Below are 21068 nucleotides of genomic sequence, written 5' to 3'. Positions count from 1 at the left end.
TAGTTGTTTGGAGGCAGGGTCTGGTTGAAGTATTATAGAAGGAGCTTGTGCAGGGAGCGGGTGGTGCTGGGCACTGTCTCACAATGAACACTTGTGCTGCAATCCTTGTAGGCAGGAGAGGGGATAGGGAGGGAGGGGCAGAATCTAGGCCTCCTGCACAAGGGATCTGGGCTCTCCGAGGAAGCCTTGGAAAGCCTGCTAGATTTTGCTGGCAGAAGGTTGATGGTTCAGGCCTAAAGCCCTCCTTTTCCTCCCGTAAAGCAGACACTGGGCCTGGCCAGGTGGTTTCTCCTTTTCTTTTTTCTGTCTCTCTCTTTTGAATCCAGTTTAAAGCTTCTGATTTTAGTGCATAGGGAGATGCCAGATGGAAGTGGGCCCTGCCTTCTACGGAGAAATGCTCCATCTAAATCATGCCAGAGCAGCCTGCCAAGGAAAAATCTAGCAGATTGTCTGCTTGGCAGTATGCAGCTAAGTGTGCATGCACATGCACACACAGACACACACATCATGTAGATATATTACTTTTCTGTAAAAAAATGTTGTCTTACTGATATGTGGGAGCTAAAAAAGTGGATTGGATGAAGATAGATTGGTGGTTACCAGAGACTGGGAAAGAAGGGGAGGAGGTGATGGGAGAGAAAAAGAATATGAATGTGTTTATTACCACTGAACTGTACACTTAAAACTGGTAAAGATGGTAAATTATACATTTTCTCATGTTATATACAGAATAGGATTATAGGCTGTGTTCATTTGCTAGGGTTGCCATAATAAAGTACCACAGACTGGGTGGCTTAAACAATAGAAATTTATTTTATAACAATTGAGATGCTGAAGGTCCTGGGTCAAGCTGTGCACATGGCTGGTTTCTTCTGAGGCCTCTCTCCTTGGCTTGTAGATGCAGCCTTCTGTGCGTGTCTGTGTCCTAATCTCTTCTTAGGAGGACACCAGTCATACTGGATTAAGAACCACCTTAATGACCTCACATTACCTTCATCAGCTCTTTTAAAACCTTGGCCCAAAATGCAGCCATATTCGGAAGTGTTAGGGGTTAGGACTTCAACATATGAATTTGAGGGGGGCACAGGTCAGCCCATGACGAGGCGCCAGTGGATTTTTTATTATTTTTGGCTCTAAATAAATGTCATCCCTTAAAAGCAATGGTAACGTGATTATATTCAAAATATAACCAATTCATTCTGCAACTATTCATTGAGCCCCTACTATGTTTGAGGCGCCAAGGATTACAAAGTTCAATGCATCACAGTTTGTGCCCTCAAGGAGTTCAGGTGGGAAGGTGTGCATTTCGTTCAGTGGCTGCCCTACCTCATGACGAGTGCTCTGAAGAGGTAGGAACAAAGTGCTCAGTAGTGTGGGGAATCTGGGAAGACCACCTGGAAGAGGCGTCAGTTGCAGTGGGTTCTGATGAGTAAACAGGAGTTGGCTAGGTGAAGAAGGAGAATGAGGACCAGGTGGAGAGAGAGTGGTGTTGGCGAAAGCTTAGGACCCAGCACCACAGTTCAGGGAACTACATGAACATAAGGCTTTTCTGCCTTATGACTGCAAGGAAGACCACGTGAGAGATGGTCAGGGAGGTAACGAACACTTCCAGGAATACATACAAGGATATTCAAAATCAAGCACCAGTGACACCTTTCTGAGAATTGCATTAGAAAATAAGTAAAGGAATTTACTTGCATGTGTTTGTTCTCAAGATGCCAAATTAAACCATAGCACTTTAAGGGTGGTAATGACCTGAAAGGTATCTTCTGTTCCAGCTCCTCCCCTACCTCACAGAGGTAGAGACAGAAGCATAGACTGTGAAGTGACCTGCCCAGGGTCACACAACTGAGCAGAGCCAAGAACTTGTGGCAGAGTCCCAGTGGGCCTCTCCTAGAGGTGCTGCCATTTCCAGCCTTATAACATGATTTGTCAACACCTTTGCTCTGGGAAATGGTTTGTTTTTGGAACTTAACACAAACCACTCAGATGCTACCATGCACAACCTTTTCTGTAAGTTAATTATATTTTGACCCTAAAACAATATTCAGAGAGTTTTTAGAAGTAGTTTTTTGTTTTTGTTTTTTTTTTTAAGTGCTTAAGAGGAAACTCTGGTATCCCACAGGAGAAAGCTTAACCATAACATAATTTACTATAAAAAGAGATTCACAAACACCTGCTTACCACCTTGAGGGTTCAACATTTTCACTTTTAGAGCACTCTTCTCTGGCTTCTGCTTCCCTGGCCCTGCAGACACCCTGCTGTTCTTTGCCCTAATCACACATTATTGAGCTGAGAGCTCCTCTAACATTTTCTTAAAGCCTTCATTCAGTGTGTCTCGTATCTTAAGAGTAATGAGTTTTCTGTTTGAATTAGTTGTTTTTGTGTTTGTCTTATTTACATCTGAAGAATTTTATGTCCTATACCATTTGTGATTTCCAAAACTTTGATCTCATCCCCTTAGGTTTTTTAATATTTTTAGACCAAAATTATTAATTTATTCTGACCTTAATATTTTTTGCTCTTGTTGCCCAGGCTGGAGTGCTGTGGCGCAATCTGGGCTCACTGCAACCTCCACCTCCTGGGTTCAAGCGATTCTCCTGCTTTAGCCTCCCAAGTAGCTGAGATTACAGTCATGGGCCACCACGCCCAGCTAATTTTATATTTTTAATCGAGACAGGGTTTCACCATGTTGGCCAGGCTGGTCTCGAACTCCTGACCTCAGGTGACCCACCCCACCTTGGCCTCCTAAAGTGCTGGGATTACAGGCGTGAGCCACCACGCCCAGCCAAGGGAACCTTTCTTGAAGTGTCATGACGAGGCACACACCAGTGTTGTAGGAGCACCTGGGCCCTGGATTCATAACAGCCAGATAGTGCTTTCAGTGCCGATTAAAGTGTTCTACTCAAGGATAGCTACACATGCATGTTGTGTATTAAGCTGATGCTTTCAGTGTACAATTTATGTCATTCTTGGTGGTAGTCGAGTGAGTCCATTGAATGCATATTTACATGGAGGGACATGGCACAGCGTTATGCTTACTTCCAGTGCTGCACTCCTGTTGAAGGAGGAAGTGGCCACGTTCTTGTCCCCAGCCAACCAAACTGTACATTGTTACATTTACTGAGGAAGGGTGTGAATCAGAACCCCTTCGAACTAGCATCTAAAATAAGTAATTTCCTTACTACAGCGGATGGACCTGCAAAGTATGGATGGATTGCGTATGACTGTGCCAGACTCTAGTTTCATAGGTGACATGTACTTGGAGGGTACAAGTGATATTTGAGAAAAATGTAAAGCAGACATCATCAAGGTCTGTGGAGGAGTCCTCTCCTCACTCTCTGCCCCTATGGTCAACAGTTTGTTGGTGTTTCTTTTCCACCATGTATATTTAGCAGCTGTAATTTCAGCAGACTCCTTTTGCATTTCCTTTCCTCCCACATGGAGTGAAGCACATTGCTGGCATTCCACAGGTATACTGCAAGAAAGGAGGTTGGAAAACCTAGCATAGGGTAGGATGAATATATGCCCTTAAACATTGCTTGTTTAACCTCCAACCATTTTCTAGCTAAATTGAAAAAGAAAAGAACTGTTTTTTAAAGTGAAAGAAGGAGGATGTGGCTCATAGTCTAAATGGACTGTTTGGACTTCCCCTTAACCAAATTTGTAAACACTATACATATGTGATAGGTAGAATGCTAGTATGCATACGTCACCCTCGAGTGTTTTGAACAGTTGTTTGTAATGTGCAAAGCATTGAGGAAAAATGCAAATGGAGTTGAGAGTGAACCCTTAACCTTGAAGCTCACCTAGTCATTGGAGAAAGAAAACGTTCAGCTTGGAACATTTAGAGCAGCATGCAGGAAGGTGTATATGTGAGCTTCAAGAATCATAGATTTATGTGGGGATACAGATGGCCCTTTACCTGGGCCTTGCAGGATACCACAATCTAGGGGTAGGAGAATGAGTACCGGGCAGAGGAAATAGCTCAGGCCCAGGTAAGGCCGCTGGGGCAGAGTTCAGGCTGGATAGATTGAGATTAGAGGGGAAAGAGTGAAAAACAAGATTAACTCAGAAACAAAGATGAGATTATGGGGAGCTGTGAAGCCAAGCAGCAGATGAATTGGTAGAGACCTAGAGAGGTAGAGTGGGTTCTTTAGTAGGAGTGGCGAGATGACAGAGAGTATAAAGATTAGCAGAGTGGCTTGGAAACTTTTATATCAATAAGTCTGCTTATCCCCTGAAGTATAAATAGCCTGTGGAACAGATTCACCAGACATTTTAAATTTTGATTTATTTATTTGTTTAGCTCTCTAACTGCAATAATATGAAATGACATTTTATGGTGATGCTGATGAAGATCTGGCATTGGGAGGATAAGGTGGTATTGAGGATGAGGATGGAGAGCATTATGAATGAGTAAGGGAGATTATTCAGACAGAACCATTCATTCAACCCTGCAGTTCCACGTCTAGATATCTGCTGAAGAGAAATGAAAGATGTATCCATGTAAAGACCTAAATGCAAATGTGCACAGTAGCTTTATACATAATAATCAAAAACTAGAAGCAACCCAAATGACCATCAGCTGGTAAATGGATAGACAAATTGTGGTAACTCCACACAATAGAATGCTACTTAGTAATAAAATGGAACAAAGTAGTGAGTCATGCAACAGCATGGTTGGATCTCAAAAGCATTCTATGAACTGAAAGAAGTTAGACACAAAAGACTACATACCATTTGGGTCCATATCCTGTATATGACATTATAGAAAAAGAAAAACTACAGAGCACAGAGCAGCCCCATGGTTGCCCAGAACTGGAGGTGGGGATGGGGACAACAGATGTACTTTCTCTTCTTGACTGTGGTGATGGTTACAGTTATATTCACTTGTCAAGACTCACCAAACTGTAGACTTTTAAAGTCTGAATTTTATGGTATGTAAATTATGCCTCAATAAACCTGACTGAAACAAAACAGAGCACAGTAAGGTCAGACTTGAGTGGGGGAAGAAAGGCCACCTAGATATTCAGCGTGAGATCATAGAAGAAGGAGTTTTTGAGAGAGGCAGTAGAGTAGAGGGCTTGGTTTACCAGGGAAGGTGCAAGGTTAGGCTTGGGATGTCATATGCTTAGGGCTGTGGTTTCAGTGGCTATGACAGAGACCTGAAGTAACAGTGAGTTAAACAGGAAAGTAAAAGTTTATTTCTTTTTACTTGAAACCCCAAGCTCAAAAGAGGCTTCTGTTCCACAGTTATGGGAGGCCTCCATCTTGTTTGCCCCCTGGAGTGCTGCTCCTCCTTTTGATCTAACTGGGTTCACCACCACATCCATGCTGGAGCCAGTAGGGAGGGGAAGATGCACCTTTCCTTTTAAGGACATGACCCAGAAGTTGCACTGCCACATCACTACCACTGCTATCCCATTGGCCAGAGTTAGCCATGATGGTACCTAGCTGCAAGGGATGCTGGTAAATGTAGTCTTTACTTTGGGTATCCATGAACCTAGTTAAAAGTTGAGGTTCTATTACCATGAGAGGGAAGAGAGAACAGATACTGGGAAGTCACCAGCCATTGTTTCACAAAGGGCTGAGGCATAGCCAAACACATTTCCAGTTGGCAGGTGAAGGTTCAGCCTTGGACAGGGAAGAGAACAGACAGAACTAAAGAAATAGATTTGTGAGTACCAATCTGCTGAAACCATAAGCCTAAGCTTTTCTCTGGGGAAAAGGACTGTGTTGATCTGAGTCACCAGATAGGAGTAGTCATGCTTGAGACTTATTGGGGCAATGACTACAAGGGAAAACGGGAAGGCGCTCAGGAGACAGTGGGAGAGCCATCAGAGGGCAGCACATGTGTGACCCAAGGTTAAGAAGAGAGAGAAGGAAGGAAGCGTCTTGGGCCACAGTGGAATTCTAAGTAAGAGAGGTGAGCAAGGCACTGGAGAGGCCTCAAGCCTCCTCCTCAGTCATCAGTGGAGTCCCACATCCCCCAGCAACAAGCCTGCTGCAGCTTCCTTTCCACCCGCAGTCACTGGCGGGGAGCAGCCATGTGAGGCATGGAGGCACGGGTGGCCTTGGTACAAATGCAGCTGTAGATTCCACAGCATAGTGGTGGGGCCAGGAGTTAATTATGTTCCCTGCAACTGAAGATGTGAGGTGCCATTCTCATTGTGTCAGCAGGGCAGAGAGTGAGGTAAACATGCAGATTATAGAGAGAAGACTGATCTTTGGGAATGAAAATGATGACGAGGTAGGAAGAATGGAGTTTGTAGGCTGGGCGCAATGGCTCACATCTATAATCCCAGCACTTTGGAGGCCTAGGTAGGAGAATCGCTTGAGCCCAGGAATTCAAGACCAGCCTGAGCAACATAGTGAGACGTCATCTCTGCAAATGTGAACAAAATTAGCTGGGCATGGTGACACATGCCTGTTATCCCAGCTACTCAGGAGACTGAGGTGAGAGGATTGCTTGAGCCCCGGAGGATGAGGCTACAGTGAGCTGTGATTGTGCCAGTGCACTCCAGCCTGGGTGACAGAGTGAGACCTTGTCTCAAAAAAAAACAAAAAACAAAAACAAAAACAAAACCAAGTTGTAGAAGAAAATGGGAGAAAGAGGAAATAACATAGGGATCTTGATAAAGGGGAGTAACCAGAATGCAGGGAAATGTCATTGGTAAATTTCTTCTCAGACCCATTACTTTTGTTGTTTGCTAAGCCACAAAGAGGAAGTTTCTTAATTAAAAGTCTTATTTACCTCGGAAAGCAGTAAAATAGCCCATAGAGAAGAGGCCTCTAAACCACACCAGAGAGTGGAAGAACACAGTGCAGAACAAAGAAGTGAACATTTGAAGACCATTCCGAAGTCCTCACCCGTGAAGCAATGATTGGGCAGCACAGCTGTGGGAGAGCAGATGACCTGTAGGGCGGGGAGTAGCCCATCCCCACAGGGGCCTCCACAGCCAGGCTGAGTGTGGGTCTTCAGGGAGACCCCGTTCATTCGAGGAGTCAGTTGGTAGGCGCTGAGCAGCCAGCGGGCAGCACATAAGTGTGGCTCGCAGAGGATGGGGGCATGGCATCCAGCATGTGGCTGGAGAGGCTGATCTTGTGAGGACAGGTGCTGGGCTGGCTGACCCCACACAGGCAGCATCTGTCAGGTGGTGCCAGGACAGAAAGGGATGCTGCAGTACAGCACAGCACACGGCAAGAGATCCTCCAGCAGGACGTGGCCGGGAGTTGAGGCTGGTTTGGCTGAGAAGTCCCTTAGTGTCTCAGCGTCCTCTTCTCCAAGCCTCTATCAGGTACTCACTACCTGAGCATCATCTTAGATTTTCCTCTTCTGTTTCAGTTTATAGTAATCTCCATAAAAACATTCTGTTGCTTAGGTCTTCATTACCTTGAAATGTGTATGATACCTCATAAAAAGGCTTTAGTTTGTTTTATTGCCAATTAGGACTCTTCACAACAGCTATTTGCCACTGCAGGGAGAACTTCATTTCAGCCTTCACAGGCATGAGTTGTCATTGCCTAGTCACTGAACAGCGCTGATGATGGGTTGGTATGTAAATTATCCATCATTCTTCTCCATGTATTCTTTCTTTTTAATACAAACATTTTACTATATTTTCTAATAAGTGCAGAAGTAGAGGGATTAGCCTCCCCACTTGTCAATGTTCTACTGCCCTTGCTTGATACACACCCACCCTCACATTTTTACCTTGTAGTATTTTAAGCCGTTCCCAGCTATTTTCTTACTCCATCTTAGACACTTTTAGCATGTCATCTCTAACAGATAAGCCTTTAAAAAAGATATAACTACCAACATTATCACACCACATAAAATTAGCAAAACGTCTTTATTATCATCTAACACCCAGTCTATATTCAGTTTTCCCCAGGTGTCTCAAAAATGTCATCCTATAGTTGGGTTTGTCTGCTTCCGGATCTAAACAAAGTTCACACCTTGCATTTAGTTGCTGTTTCTGAAGTTTCTTTGATTCTTAAACTGTTCTCTTTTCATCTGTTTGGACTTTTTTTTTTTTGACAACGTATTTGTTGAAGAAAGTGGGCCATTTGTCCAGCAGAATGCCCCACAGTTTAGATTTGGCTGATGGTAGCTTCATCGTGTTACATATGTGGTTCTCTGCCCATGTGTTCCCTGTGAACTTGTGGTTGGATCTAGAGACTTAATTTGATTCAGGTTTGATTTTTTTTCTGGCAAGGATACCTCATAGCTGTTACTATTGCATCACATCAGGAGGCATATATACCCAGCTGTTCTACTTTTAGTTATAATAATGTTGATTAATAGGTTTACATGGTGCCCACTCAACCTGTCCATGATAGAGTTCTCCATCTACTTTTCCTGGTTTTAGCAGCCATTGACTCAGCCCCATTGTGAAGGCCACAAGCATTTCTTGGGATACCTCTTTTTCAGGAGTGGCCAGCTTGGGTAGCTAGCAGTCATGCCGGGGGTTAGAGTTGGCCTTGCCTGCGGTCTTGGAAATTGGTCATCTATTGATGCTGTCATCTCAGGATATAGAGTTATTGGTTGCACATATGCAACAAAATCCCTTTGGAATCTCACATTTTGCCATTCTGTTTTTTAAAGTTGGTGAGCTTCACATTTTTGTTACTGATCGTTTCCTCATTGGATTCTTGACTCTATGTAAGGTTATAAACATTTCCTCATTATTGGTTTGAGAATTGAAATTGCTTTAAAGCTGGTATTTCAAATATTCCTAATAGGTTCTGGCATTTAATGCATAATATAATGCCTGCTGTCATGTCAGAAATGTCTAGGTTGCAGTTCCCAGTTTTAGAAAAGACTATTTGTTTGATATTGGGACATTGGTTTGGCTGCTCAAAAACAGGCCATAATAATAGTGGTTTAAATTCGACAGAAGGTTCATTTCTCTCTTGGACAATCATGAGCTGGTAGGCAGTTTGGAGAACAGGGCAGCTAGTTCCCCAAGATCATTCAGTGACTCAAGCTCCTCCAATCCAGTTATCCAGCCTGCGATGTTCACCTCATCCACGTGGCTGAGAAGCTGGCTCACCGCCACAGCACAGTCCAGGCAGTGGCACAGGAAGGAACAAGGGAGGCCAGCAGCTCCTTTTAGGAGCATGGCCTAAACAAGGCACGCATCCCTTCCATAATTTGGTCATGTGGCTCATACCTAGTGGTAAGTTAGGCTGGAAAATATAGTCTGGCTGGGCAGCCATGTGCCCCTGTAAAACCATTACTCTTCAGTTACTAAAAGGAGGAAGACAAGGACAGTTTTATTAAAGGTCAATTAGTACTTTTTAGTGAGCTCTCTAAGCCTCAGTTTTCCTGTCTGTGAAATGGGGATGAAAATACCCCCCTCTTGTGGCTGTTAGAATTAAATGCATGAATGGATCAATGTAATGGAGCATCCTTCCTACTTCAGGCTCTCAGTAAATTATTCTGTTTATAGACACAGGGGGAGTGCAGCTTCATGTAACAGAAAGTGCCCAAGTTTTGGATTCTGTGGCAGACCTGGGTCTGAATCGTTGTTGTTAGTTGTGTGACGGAGGACACATGTACCTAACCTCTCTGACCCTTTAACAAATGAGGATTAAACTTATAGGGGTATTACAAGAATTGAATGAAAAAGTACATACAAATATGTAGTGCAGTGTCTGACATGTAGAAGATATACATAAGTGTTAGCTAATTGCTAAGTAATCTGAGTGTAATTTTGTAGGTTCCTGTTGGGGAAAGATTACTGTGTAAAGTTGATTGTGAGAAGACTGCTGCCAAGCAGTTTTAACTAATCATGTACAGTCATCAAAATCTGTATTTTCAGTTTGAATATTTGGAGCTTAAATGTAAGCCAGTGCTTTCTAAAGAGATCTCTGAGAGGTACAGGCATCAGAATCATCAAAGATGCTCAGTAAAAATGCAGGTTCTTGCCCCTTCTCCCTGCACCCGCTGCCAGGCTCCTGAATCAGAATCTTTGGGAATGGATGCAGAAGCTCCACCTTTTTACAAACACTTTTTAGGTGATCTTTATTATGCTGAAGTTTGAGGTTCCAGTTTTAATCCACAGCACTTACTTGAAGTATTTGAACACTTTCACAGTACTTTGAAAGAAGGAGGGTTAATTCATTTTTTCCAATTTCAGATAAACAAGACTAGGACTCTGAGGTTTTATGGGGTTTTTTGAGACTGGGCCTTGCTTTGTCACCCTGGCTGGAGTACAGTGGCTGATCCTGGCTCACTGCAGCCTCAGACTGCTGGGCTCCAGCAATCCTACCACCTCAGCCTCCTGAGTAACTGGGACTACAGGTGCATACCACCACACCCACCTAATTATTGTACAGATGGAGTCTTGCTATGTTGCCTGGGCTGGTCTTAAACCCCTGGGCTCAAGTGATCCTCCCAACTTGGCTTCCCAAAGTGCTGGGGTTACAAGTGTGAGCCACAGCACCCAGCTAGAAACTCTGGGTTTTTTAAGATGGACTCAGGGATGAGATATTTTTTTCCTCCCAAATGATTGCAACTTAATAAATAAAAAATGTTTGCTCTGAATTCTTTTTAGTTGCTGCGAAACCAGAGATTTCCTGCATCCTATCATCATGCAGTGGAAACCGTTGTAAATATGCTGATGCCACACATCACTCAGAAGTTTCGAGATAATCCAGAGGCATCTAAGAACGCGAATCATAGCCTTGCTGTCTTCATCAAGGTGGGGACCTCCAGGGAAGAGGATATCAGTTATGGGACAAAGATGTGCTTTTTACCAGCTGTCTAGCAGGGTGACTAGAATAGAGTAGGTGCTCTGGCAATGTTGATGGCATGTTTTTTATGTCAGTGGATAAACTTATTAGCAATAAATGCTGCTTTGAATCCAAATTTCCGAAATGTTTGGACCTGAAATACCTTTTTTGCTTGTTTTCCTCCACAGAGATGTTTCACCTTCATGGACAGGGGCTTTGTCTTCAAGCAGATCAACAACTACATTAGCTGTTTTGCTCCTGGAGACCCAAAGGTAGTGCGGGGGTTGTTACTGGTAACAGAAGTCACCATGTAGCCTTTCTCTGGTAGAATTATCTTTTTCCTTTTTTTTTTTTAAAGCTCTGCCTTACTAATTTTTTTATTGTATTGAGCCTGTGTCTGTAATTATAAGCTACCTGAAGTCCTTCATTGAAGTAGGAGGGGCCCTAAAAATCAGTTGAAGACATTGTTTATTGAAATGTGTCCTTAGTTTTCAAATCAATCCCTGCAGCCATCCTGAAATCTGTACAGTGCAATAGAGTATGCAGTTCTAAGAAGGTCAAGAAGCTAATGACTATTTCTAGCATACTATTGCTAATAGGTTTTTTAGAATCCTGTATAAAATATCCAGTGAGGTATTTATGACTACACACTTCTTCCTGCAGACCCTCTTTGAATACAAGTTTGAATTTCTCCGTGTAGTGTGCAACCATGAACATTATATTCCGTTGAACTTACCAATGCCATTTGGAAAAGGCAGGATTCAAAGATACCAAGGTAATCCATCTTTATTTCTATTAACCTTTTCACAAACAGAGACATTTATTTTCAATAAGAAAAGATAATTGATTCTAACATGATATTTGAATTTTCTGATTTTTTTCATTGATGAATTAATTTTTTTCTTATGAAATTTCCATTTCAAAAAGTATTGGTAAAATATGGGAACTTACTTTTCAGCAAACTTATCAGACTACAGATCATGCCAGTATGGCTATTTCATTGAAAAATCCCTTTGCTTAAAGAAAAGGAATCTATTTCAGTTGCTATAGCTTATTTTTATTTGTTTCACTTTTCCTTTTTTCTTATGAATTAGCTTTTCTTTCACCAACTGTGGAGTCAAATGACACTCCTGTAGGTAGGTGTGGGGTATGACGCTTGCTTTCTTGCATTTTCCTCCTCTAAAAAATAAAGAATGCAAGTGATGGCTGAACTGCTTCCATATGCTGTTCTGTTAAGTATTTCCTATATAATTTGATCAGTTTTTAAACTTGCCATAAATTAGTGAATTTTTTCACTGGAACTAAGACATTGCTGTAACATCCCAGGGAGGCATCCAGTTTTTTGCTTCTGAAGTCACTGGGTACTCTAGGATGTTTCTTTAAGAAGTAAAACAAACATCCCTGCTTCACCCCCAAAATTCATTATTCTACTATTTTCATAGCCCTTGTCCATAGTGGTGGCAGTAATCAAAATCACAAGCAATGTGGCTTTTTTACATGCTTTTAATGTTTGTATGTTGAGTCTTTATTAATGTCCTGTATTCTTTTTACGTTTGAAGAGAGTTGAGCTCATAGAGATGTCTTTGTCTTCACTGAGTAAATCAAATTGAACAAATTAGTCTGTCAGGTCTGTCAAGCAATAGTTATTGAGCTTAATTCCTTGTATGTGCTCAGGTATTTTGTGCTAAAGGAGAGAAAAAGTGGAAGGATGCCACCAAACTGCTAATGGCACCTGAATCAACTGCTTCTGAATTCTGAGAGAAACACACTAAGGCATTCATTCAGTCTGTTTCCCCCAAACAGACTGGTACTGCCTTTTAAGGATCAGGGAGGGGGACTGTGGCCCTGGAGTTGGCATTCATGCATGCAACAAATATTTACCCCCCACCAACTGTGTCGAGCTTCAGAATAAGTTGTGTACAACCTGGATGACAGTCCCCGGCTATTGTACATACGCATGGATGATAATCCCCGGCTATTCTACATACACAAGATACATTGAATGTCAGACACTGATGCATCCTAAGGAGACCAAACAAAGCAAGTAAAGGGGATGTGAAAAGGGGTGACATTTGAGACAGGGTGGCCAGATAACAGTTGGAAGAAAGTGAGGGGTGAGCCAAGCACCCGCATATCTGGGGGAGAGTTTTTCTGGGCTGAGAGAACAGATAGGTATTCAGTGTCCCCTGATCTAACCCTGGCCCCCCACCTCTGTGGTCTCACGCCCCCCTATTCTGCACATTCCAGGCATCCCTGCCAACTCCCAGCTCCTCAAACATATCATGCCACCCCTCCACCTCAAATAGCCCCCTCCCTGGGGAATCCTCATCTTCCTCCCCAAGCCAGCCACTCCACACCTCCTGCATGGGGCCTCCCAGGGTCTCCTCACTCTCTTCCACTTCCTCAACTGGAATTAACCACTCTTTCCTGCCCTGTGCCCCCAACCTCACCACAGCCTCCCTCAGCCCAGTCTCCTGTACCTGGGGACTCTCCTTCCTTCCACCTGGTACAGAGCCCAGGGAGCTCTTTTTGCCCTGTGGCTGTGTAGTGAATGTGTACTGATGCCCATCTCCCCATGACCCAGCAGGGCAGCACAAGCTCTTATAGAATTCTAGGGTATTTGGTAGCAAGACGGGCTTCGCTCAGTCGGTGGGGGGACATTTGGGAGTAATTTGCCTTACTACACTGACAGGAATAAATGTTTTTTAGAATTTTCATTTTCTTTCTTCTCACTTACCTCCCACCCCTGCCTTCACCTCCTTTCTTGTGTTAGTCTATTCGTGTTGCTATAAAGGAATACCTGAGACTGGGTAATTTATAAAGAAAAGAGGGCCAGTGCAGTGGCTCGCACTTATAATCCCAGCACTTTGGGAGGCTGAACTGGGAGGATCACTTGAGCCTATGAGTTCAAGATCATCCTGGGAAGCAAAACAAAACCCTGTCTCTACAAAAAAACAGAGACAAAAATTAGCCTGATGTGTTGGTGCACACCTGTAGCCTCAGCTACATGGGAGGCTGAGGTGGGAGGATGGCTTAAGCCCAGGAGGCAGAGATTGCAGTGAAATCTGCAATCTAGGCAGATTATGCCACGGCACTCCAGCCTGAGCAACAGAGCAAGACCCTCTCTCAAAAAAAATAACAAAAGACATTTATTTTGGCTCACAGTTTTGCAGTTTGTACAAGAAGCATGGCGCCAACACTGGCTTCTGGTGAGGCCTCAGGAAGCTTCCAATCATGGTGGAGGGCAAGGGGGGAGCCAGCATGTCACATGGCGAGAGAGGGAGCAAGAGACGAGGAGTGAGGCGCCACACTCTTGTAAACAACCAGATCTCGCATGAACTCAAAGCGAGAACTCACTCATTATGGCAAGGAGGGCACCAAGCCATTCATGAGGGATTCGCCCCCATGACCCAAACACCTCCCACCAGGCCCCACCTCCAACACTGAGGATCACGTTTCAACATGAGATTCAGAGGGGACACACATCCAGACCATGTAATTTCTCATGCACATTTATACACACAAGCATAGATGTGTGAGCACACACCCAGTTAAACCATAAGTAGTTTCTTCCAGGAGACATGTGAACTCAAGCTATGACTTATAGTTTTGATAAACTAGGTGAAATAATCATAAACAATGAACATAATCTAGAAAATGAATACTCTCCCCCTTCTATTAAAGGGTTTCATAGAACTTGGGTCCATATTTTGGGTAGATTTAGGAGTAGCTGTCTGATAGGGGACAAAAGGCAAAGGGAGAGGTCTATAGACTTTCCTTTAATAATGGAGTCAGTCTGACAATTCACAACCTAGCTTCAGCTTCCTGAAATTGTATTTTATCTTCAGAGTGATGTTTAGCTGTTTTTATGTACCCTTCCTAAGTAGAGTTCATGTTTGCTCCTATCTGTTTTCCAGAAGAGCTCTCAGTTTTGTCATTTAGCTTGCTGGTGATTTACCAGTTTGGTTTGATGCTTTGTCCACTTCAATTTTAGTTTATATTAAATTTGTATTTGTTTTCAGAGGTGGAGAAATATTAGGAGAATAGCTTAGGAAATACTGCATTAAATAAGTTCTTCATTCAGGGATAGCAGAATAAGTAGGTTATATGTTAATTTGTTTATTTTAAATCCACTGGGTTTTAATGGAGTATATAGACATTAATGACCAGGAAAGGAATATATGAACTCATGTAATAACATTGTAATAAGCCATGTATGTTTATTATTTAATTACATGTTTGTTATGCACAAACTGCTCTTATACAGCTCTGTTAGCTAGTATAATAACGTTTTTAACTTTGTCAATAACAAACTTATATTTGTAATATAACATATGCTGTGCTCTAGTCTAAAAATTGGTACTTAAACTGTTCACTAATTTAAGTATGGAGGATGCAATATGTTCCAAAATCCGGTGCACTGAATTGTATTCAAATTTGGTTTTCATTTAAGATCCTCCTGTGCTAAGACATAGAGCAGCCTTGTAGAATTGATTCTTTCTCATTTGAAGCCAAGTCTCATCATCTCTTGACACCCAGGGTGGGCTGAATGCAGAGGATGGGTCTTAGTTTTTTTTTTTTGTTTTTGTTTTTGTTTTTTTTTTATTCAAAGAGCATTGCATCTTTCCTAACTCAAGTAGTTTCTATCCTCATTTCAGACCTCCAGCTTGACTACTCATTAACAGATGAGTTCTGCAGAAACCACTTCTTGGTGGGACTGTTACTGAGGGAGGTGGGGACAGCCCTCCAGGAGTTCCGGGAGGTCCGTCTGATCGCCATCAGTGTGCTCAAGAACCTGCTGATAAAGCATTCTTTTGATGACAGATATGCTTCAAGGGTGAGTGGTCCCCAATGGAAGGAATGTGCATTGATAATGTCCTTTATTTTAAGTGGTGTAAAGAAAGTAATCAGTTAGAAAATTCATGGTAACAGCACTAAGATTTTGCTCTATTTTGGGACTAAAATCAAATATCTGTCTTTATAGGAAGGATCCAAATAAAGGAGATGGTCAGCACCAACTTAGTTCGGTTCTCAGAATCCTGGGTCAAACTTACCATGTGTGTCTTCTTTTCAGAGTCATCAGGCAAGGATAGCCACCCTCTACCTGCCTCTGTTTGGTCTGCTGATTGAAAACGTCCAGCGGATCAATGTGAGGGATGTGTCACCCTTCCCTGTGAACGCGGGCATGGTACGTAAGCATGGTCACATTAACTCAGCCTATATCAGGTCCCAGGGAAGCCAGGACAAAGCGCCATAAGCTGGGTGGCTTAGAGCAGCAGCAGTTTATTCTCTCCCAGTCAGGAGTCCAGAAGTCCAAAATCAAGGTGTCAGTGGGGTCGGTTCCTACTGGAGGCTCATGGGCCGTGCTCCTCTCACAGCTGCTGATGCTGCAGGCAACCCTTGGTGCTCTCTGGCTTGTAGTGGCATCGCGCCAGTCTCTGCCTCTATCCTCACTTGGTGTTCGTTCTCCATGGTGTTTGTGCCTCTGTGTCCCTCTCCTCTTCTTCTTTTTTTTTTTTTTCCCAAGATAGAGTCTTGCTCTGTTGCCCAGGCTGGAGTGCAGTGGCACAGTCTCGGCTCACTGCAACCTCCACCTCCCAGGTTCAAGCAGTTCTCCTGCCTGAGCCTCCCAACTAGCTGGGACTACAGGCACCCACCACCACATCCGGCCAATTTTTTTGTATTTTTAGTAGAGGCAGGGTTTCACCATGTTGGCCAGGCTGGTCTTGAACTCCGGAACTCTCGATCCACCCACCTTGGCCTCCCAAAGTTCTGGGATTACAGACGTGAGCCACCGTGCCCAGTCCCCTCTCTTCTTCTTATAAGGACGCTAGTGATTGGGTTTAGGGTTCACCCAGTATAACCTCATCTTAACTTACATCTTAGATATATAATGGAAGATCCTATTTCCAAATAAGGGTACATTCTGAAGTCCAGGTAGACATGAATTTATTGCGGGACACTATTCAACCCAGTACACACACCCCTTTATTTTGCCAGTGCAACTCTTGGTAAGTTGCATTTCTGGCTAAGATGGGGTCAATCACTAAACCTTCATTTCTTGTTAAAAAATAAGTATGAAAACCATGTTCTCGTGATGAACCAATGTCTTGTGAGGCCTCAGAATTTTCATTTGTATATTCACTAAAAATTTATGGGGGGGAAGGAGACACAAAAAAGGTGTAGTTCTAACCTAACCTGTGTCCTGGAAGAGGTCATGGTAGCCCCAGTTATAACAGTAACGTGCTGCACAGTCTAAGAAAGGCCACCTCTGTGGGCTACAGTTTCTCTCCCTCTGTCATATTAGAAGTGAGACTGGACATCAGGGATGCCAAGGTGAGGGACATGAGGCTGCACCTCCAAGAACTGACTGCCTTAATTTATATTATCTTTGTGCTGTTTTTTAAACATGCATTGGAAATTGAGTAGATAGAGAGATGACCCCAGAAATTATCTCAAAAGTTTTTGATTAGAGATGGTTTTGCTCTTTTTTACTCAGTCTCTGGTACCTTTCATGTGATTGTTTTTTAAAAAGGATTCTTGGAATCATCTTGCAATTCAGCTTTTTCAGAGGTTTATCACTATCAAATTTCTTGTCACATTTCAGTTGCAAAAGGCTTTTTAAAGGTTAACCTATAATAATTTCTAATTAGTAAAGTTTATAAGAGTTTTACATCTAAAACCTGCACTCATTCTCTTTCTGATACTCTCTTCTTGGCCTCAGAGGGCTTATCTGCTATGAATTTCAGCAGATGTTATTTCAGCATTTCCTCTTTCCCTGGTACTTTGGACTCATGAACTGGCTTGGTTGTTCATCTTCCTACCTTGTCATTATGGGTGTACACTTGCAGAGTCTCATGTATGTTTCTGTCCCTCCGTCCCACCCCAACAGTGATGCAGTGTCCCATTTTTACACTACCTCTTCACCTCCAATTACATTCCTAAGTAACATTACACTGAGATGAGCCGTGTGTATAGCTTTTGTGCATGTGTGGCTGCTCTAAAGGGCATAAACTCTCTCTATCCTAAGTGCACCTCACTTATCTCATCCTGTACAACATTACATTTCACACTTGTATTCTCTAACCCTGTCTGTTTTTCAAACCAGAGTAATTCAGAGTAGAATGTGACCTCCTTGAACTGTTTCAATCCTAACAAAAATGAACACTTTCACCAAAGTAAAATCCCGTTTTTTGACCTAACTTCAAAATTAATATGATTTCTCCACTGACTGAGAGTTCACATGATGCTACAAACATCTACAGTCATTGCTGCTGTTGTAATTCCCCGCATTACAGATAAAAGCCAGCATTCCAGTTAGAAAGAGCAGGGGAGGCTTTCTCTGAAGGAAAAAAAACAAAACAAAACAATAATCTAAGGAAATGTTGGGCGTCGGAGCTCTGGAAAGGGAAAGGTGTTAGAAATGCTGGGGAAAGAGAAACAAGACTTTATGGAACGTGATTTCTCTCCCCCACCCCCACCCAGCATCCATATCCCATGCCCCCTGCTCCCCCTCTGACCCATCCCACCCTCCACCCTCACCCACGCCTCAAGGCTGCTCCTCCCATGCAGGCAGGCACGTTGAATGCATCAGGCTGTCTTGGTCCTGCACTTGCCCTGGCACTTCCAAGAACAGGGGAGGAATCCTTTCCAGTCATCTTTGATTGTTTCTGCTTTCCTCTCCTTGACAGACTGTGAAGGATGAATCCCTGGCTCTACCAGCTGTGAATCCGCTGGTGACGCCGCAGAAGGGAAGCACCCTGGACAACAGCCTGCACAAGGACCTGCTGGGCGCCATCTCCGGCATTGGTAATGCTCCATGCTTTTGTGGGCTTCTCTCCACCATCACTCTGAAAGTGTCTTGGAGCCAATAGTTGGTGAACGTGTCACACTTGTGTGGTAGGACCTTGAAGTCTAAGTTTCTGTCCTGAGTATTCTTTTCCCGCTTGTGATAGTCAACAACTGAAACCCCTCAGCCATGCCCTGAAATAAAGGTCCCGGATGCCTGTGACTCCTCAGGATCATACAGTTAATCACTGGCTCACGCTGTTTGCTTTTTGTTCAACGTTTGTCGAGTTTTCATTTTAAATCTTAATTGGATTGTGTATACTGTTAAGGGATATTTTTGCAGGTGGTGGGGGGAGGGGAACACTGATTTGTAGTGTTAGCGATTTTGATGAAATATGACATAGTAATTCCAGAAGAACGTAGCAGTTTGTGGCTAGAATTCAATGCTAAAATCAGTTCTCAAAAGTCTTCTGTCCCACAAGACTTTTTCTGTGTGAAATAACAGAAGAGCGGCCACCTCTGAGAGAAAAACACATGACACAAATCAAGATTCTAATAGTTTCTCCATAAGAAAATGCCGGACATAATGTACTTATTAATATTCTAACTAAATGAACGCCTGTGCTAGCTTTTCTTCAGAGATAGCAGTTTACATATATACATATATATATATATATACACACACACACACACACACACACATCTTCCAAGAATTGTCACAGGTGCTCACAGCCTTCTTCAGTCTTTATTTCTCCCTGTCTTTATCACATTTTGAATAAAGAAAGCATCCTACTATGGCTAGTGGCTAGACTACCCAATAATGGGACTAATTCATGGGATAAAATAAATGGCAGCCTTTATCCAATTAACTCACAGGACTTGCCCACTCTGAGATTATGTCTTTACCTTTGCTGGTAGCGGTGGTGTTAATACGCCATTTCATGTAGGGGATGAAACTGGGTAGAATTTAACATGAGAAACCCCACACCAATGCCCAAATTTATCCTGCAATAATAATACCAGTCCTTAATCTGGTTGATATTTATGTGTCTTTTTCACAGTTATGCTCTCCTTAGTGGACACTGTAAAGATTTAAAGAGTTAATTCATGCAAAATGCTTGCAACAGAGCCTGGCACACGGTAAATGCTCAGCAAATGTTGGCTGCTGTCACGAGTTTCCATTTGCCTTTCTTCTGGGCCTTCACTCTGTCTCTGCCCTGCTTTGCCCCATTCCCAGCCACTGCTCCAGAAGCAGGGAGGGGACCTTCCTTAGAGGGTTTTGTCTGCAGTGGTTCACAGCACTAGCTTTAAAGTCAGACAGATGCAGCCTTGGATCTGGAATCGACCATTTACTAGTTACCATGGCAGGATGTTGTCTATCTTCTTTGCCCTCCATACCCATGTCTTCAAAACGGTCGTTAGAGGGATTAAGAGCTGATACAAAGTGTATGGTGGTTGGCAGAGAGTAGTCAGATGAGTGGAAACATCACTTCACTGTAACCTTGATCATTTCCACAAAGTTTTAATACTTCTGTTTGACTCTTTTGACTCTTCTCCAATTCAGAATTCACCTTGTTAGGATTGGGGACTTCTTTAGAACTTGGAGATCGGCCATTGGGGATCTTTAGCATCATAGCCTCCAATTGCTCCGCGTTGACATTGCAGCTGTGAAAAGTACTTGAAACTGACTTAATCCTTTTTCACTCTTGAATTTTAAGATCCAAATCCACTTTTCATAGGAATTCACCTCGACAGGCTTATTATACTCAGGTTATCTATATTGCCTCCTTTCTTGAAGATTTAAATCCCTGTTCTCTTTTAGGAGTACCTTCCAGGGAAGCCTCATCTTTGAACTGGGTTTGCTAGTTTTTTTCTGGCAGCTTTAACAATTCTTTGTTCATCAGGGAGTTTCTAGCTAATTTTAGTCCTGGTGCTTCTCCTTCAAGAGCAAACTCTCCTTACATCTCTGTTAGAGAATCCTGTTTCCACACATACTGAGAATGTGCCGTCACAGTTTTTTAAATGTCTTTGGATCATGGTGCCTGAGAGTTTTAAAAGTGATTCACTGCCTGGATAAAAAGTACTCTGAGATTACATTCATTTTAAAAGGCAAGCGTCCTGAGGCTCAGGGTTTCTTTTTCCACCTACTTAGTGGTACCAAGGGAAGAGGGACGAATATATCTTCTTTTCATTTTACTCAAGTGTCGTTTAAGGACTTTAAAAGCTATGCACTGGGCCAGGATATTAAATACAAACACATACACAAAGACATACAAAATAGGAACAAACTAAGCATATTGATTTTGATATATTGCATTTCCATCTGTTTGTCTTAAATTAGGACTCTAGTTCTGGAGTCAAGCTTGAGACTCTGAGAACTTAGGGCCTAATTTTACTTTACTGAGGACCTCTTTCTCTTGAGTTCTGTGTTCTTTTTCATGACTTCTGTGTTCTTCAAATGCTGTTCTACATTAAATATGAAATGTGATTATATTATAAAAATTATAATTTGGTCATAGCATGTGTTTCTTATCTGA

The 21068-nt window shown here is 42.8% G+C and overlaps 1 protein-coding gene across 38 annotated transcripts in view; it reads left to right on the top strand.

The window, feature by feature from the left end:
- The window catches only part of DOCK9 (dedicator of cytokinesis 9), a 289534-nt gene that overhangs the window by 205616 nt on the left and 62850 nt on the right, over positions 1 to 21068 (top strand). For 24 of the 38 annotated variants that reach the window (XM_019039774.4, XM_055359995.2, XM_055359986.2 and 21 more), the window contains exons 28-33: positions 10566 to 10712; positions 10932 to 11015; positions 11407 to 11518; positions 15402 to 15580; positions 15818 to 15931; positions 18435 to 18552. In XM_019039774.4, coding sequence (XP_018895319.3) covers positions 10566 to 10712; positions 10932 to 11015; positions 11407 to 11518; positions 15402 to 15580; positions 15818 to 15931; positions 18435 to 18552 — 754 coding nt within the window. Of the gene's footprint in view, positions 1 to 10565; positions 10713 to 10931; positions 11016 to 11406; positions 11519 to 11837; positions 11880 to 15401; positions 15581 to 15817; positions 15932 to 18434; positions 18553 to 21068 lie in introns of all 38 variants that reach the window. The other 14 variants (XM_019039759.4, XM_055359983.2, XM_055359977.2 and 11 more) reach the window with 1 other exon arrangement.

The sequence above is a fragment of the Gorilla gorilla genome, chromosome 14 (genome assembly GCF_029281585.2).
Source record: "Gorilla gorilla gorilla isolate KB3781 chromosome 14, NHGRI_mGorGor1-v2.1_pri, whole genome shotgun sequence".
In the NCBI taxonomy this organism is placed as follows: Eukaryota; Metazoa; Chordata; class Mammalia; order Primates; family Hominidae; genus Gorilla; species Gorilla gorilla.
The sequence above is the reverse complement of the archived record's forward strand: the minus strand, read 5'-3'. Positions and strand labels throughout refer to the sequence as shown.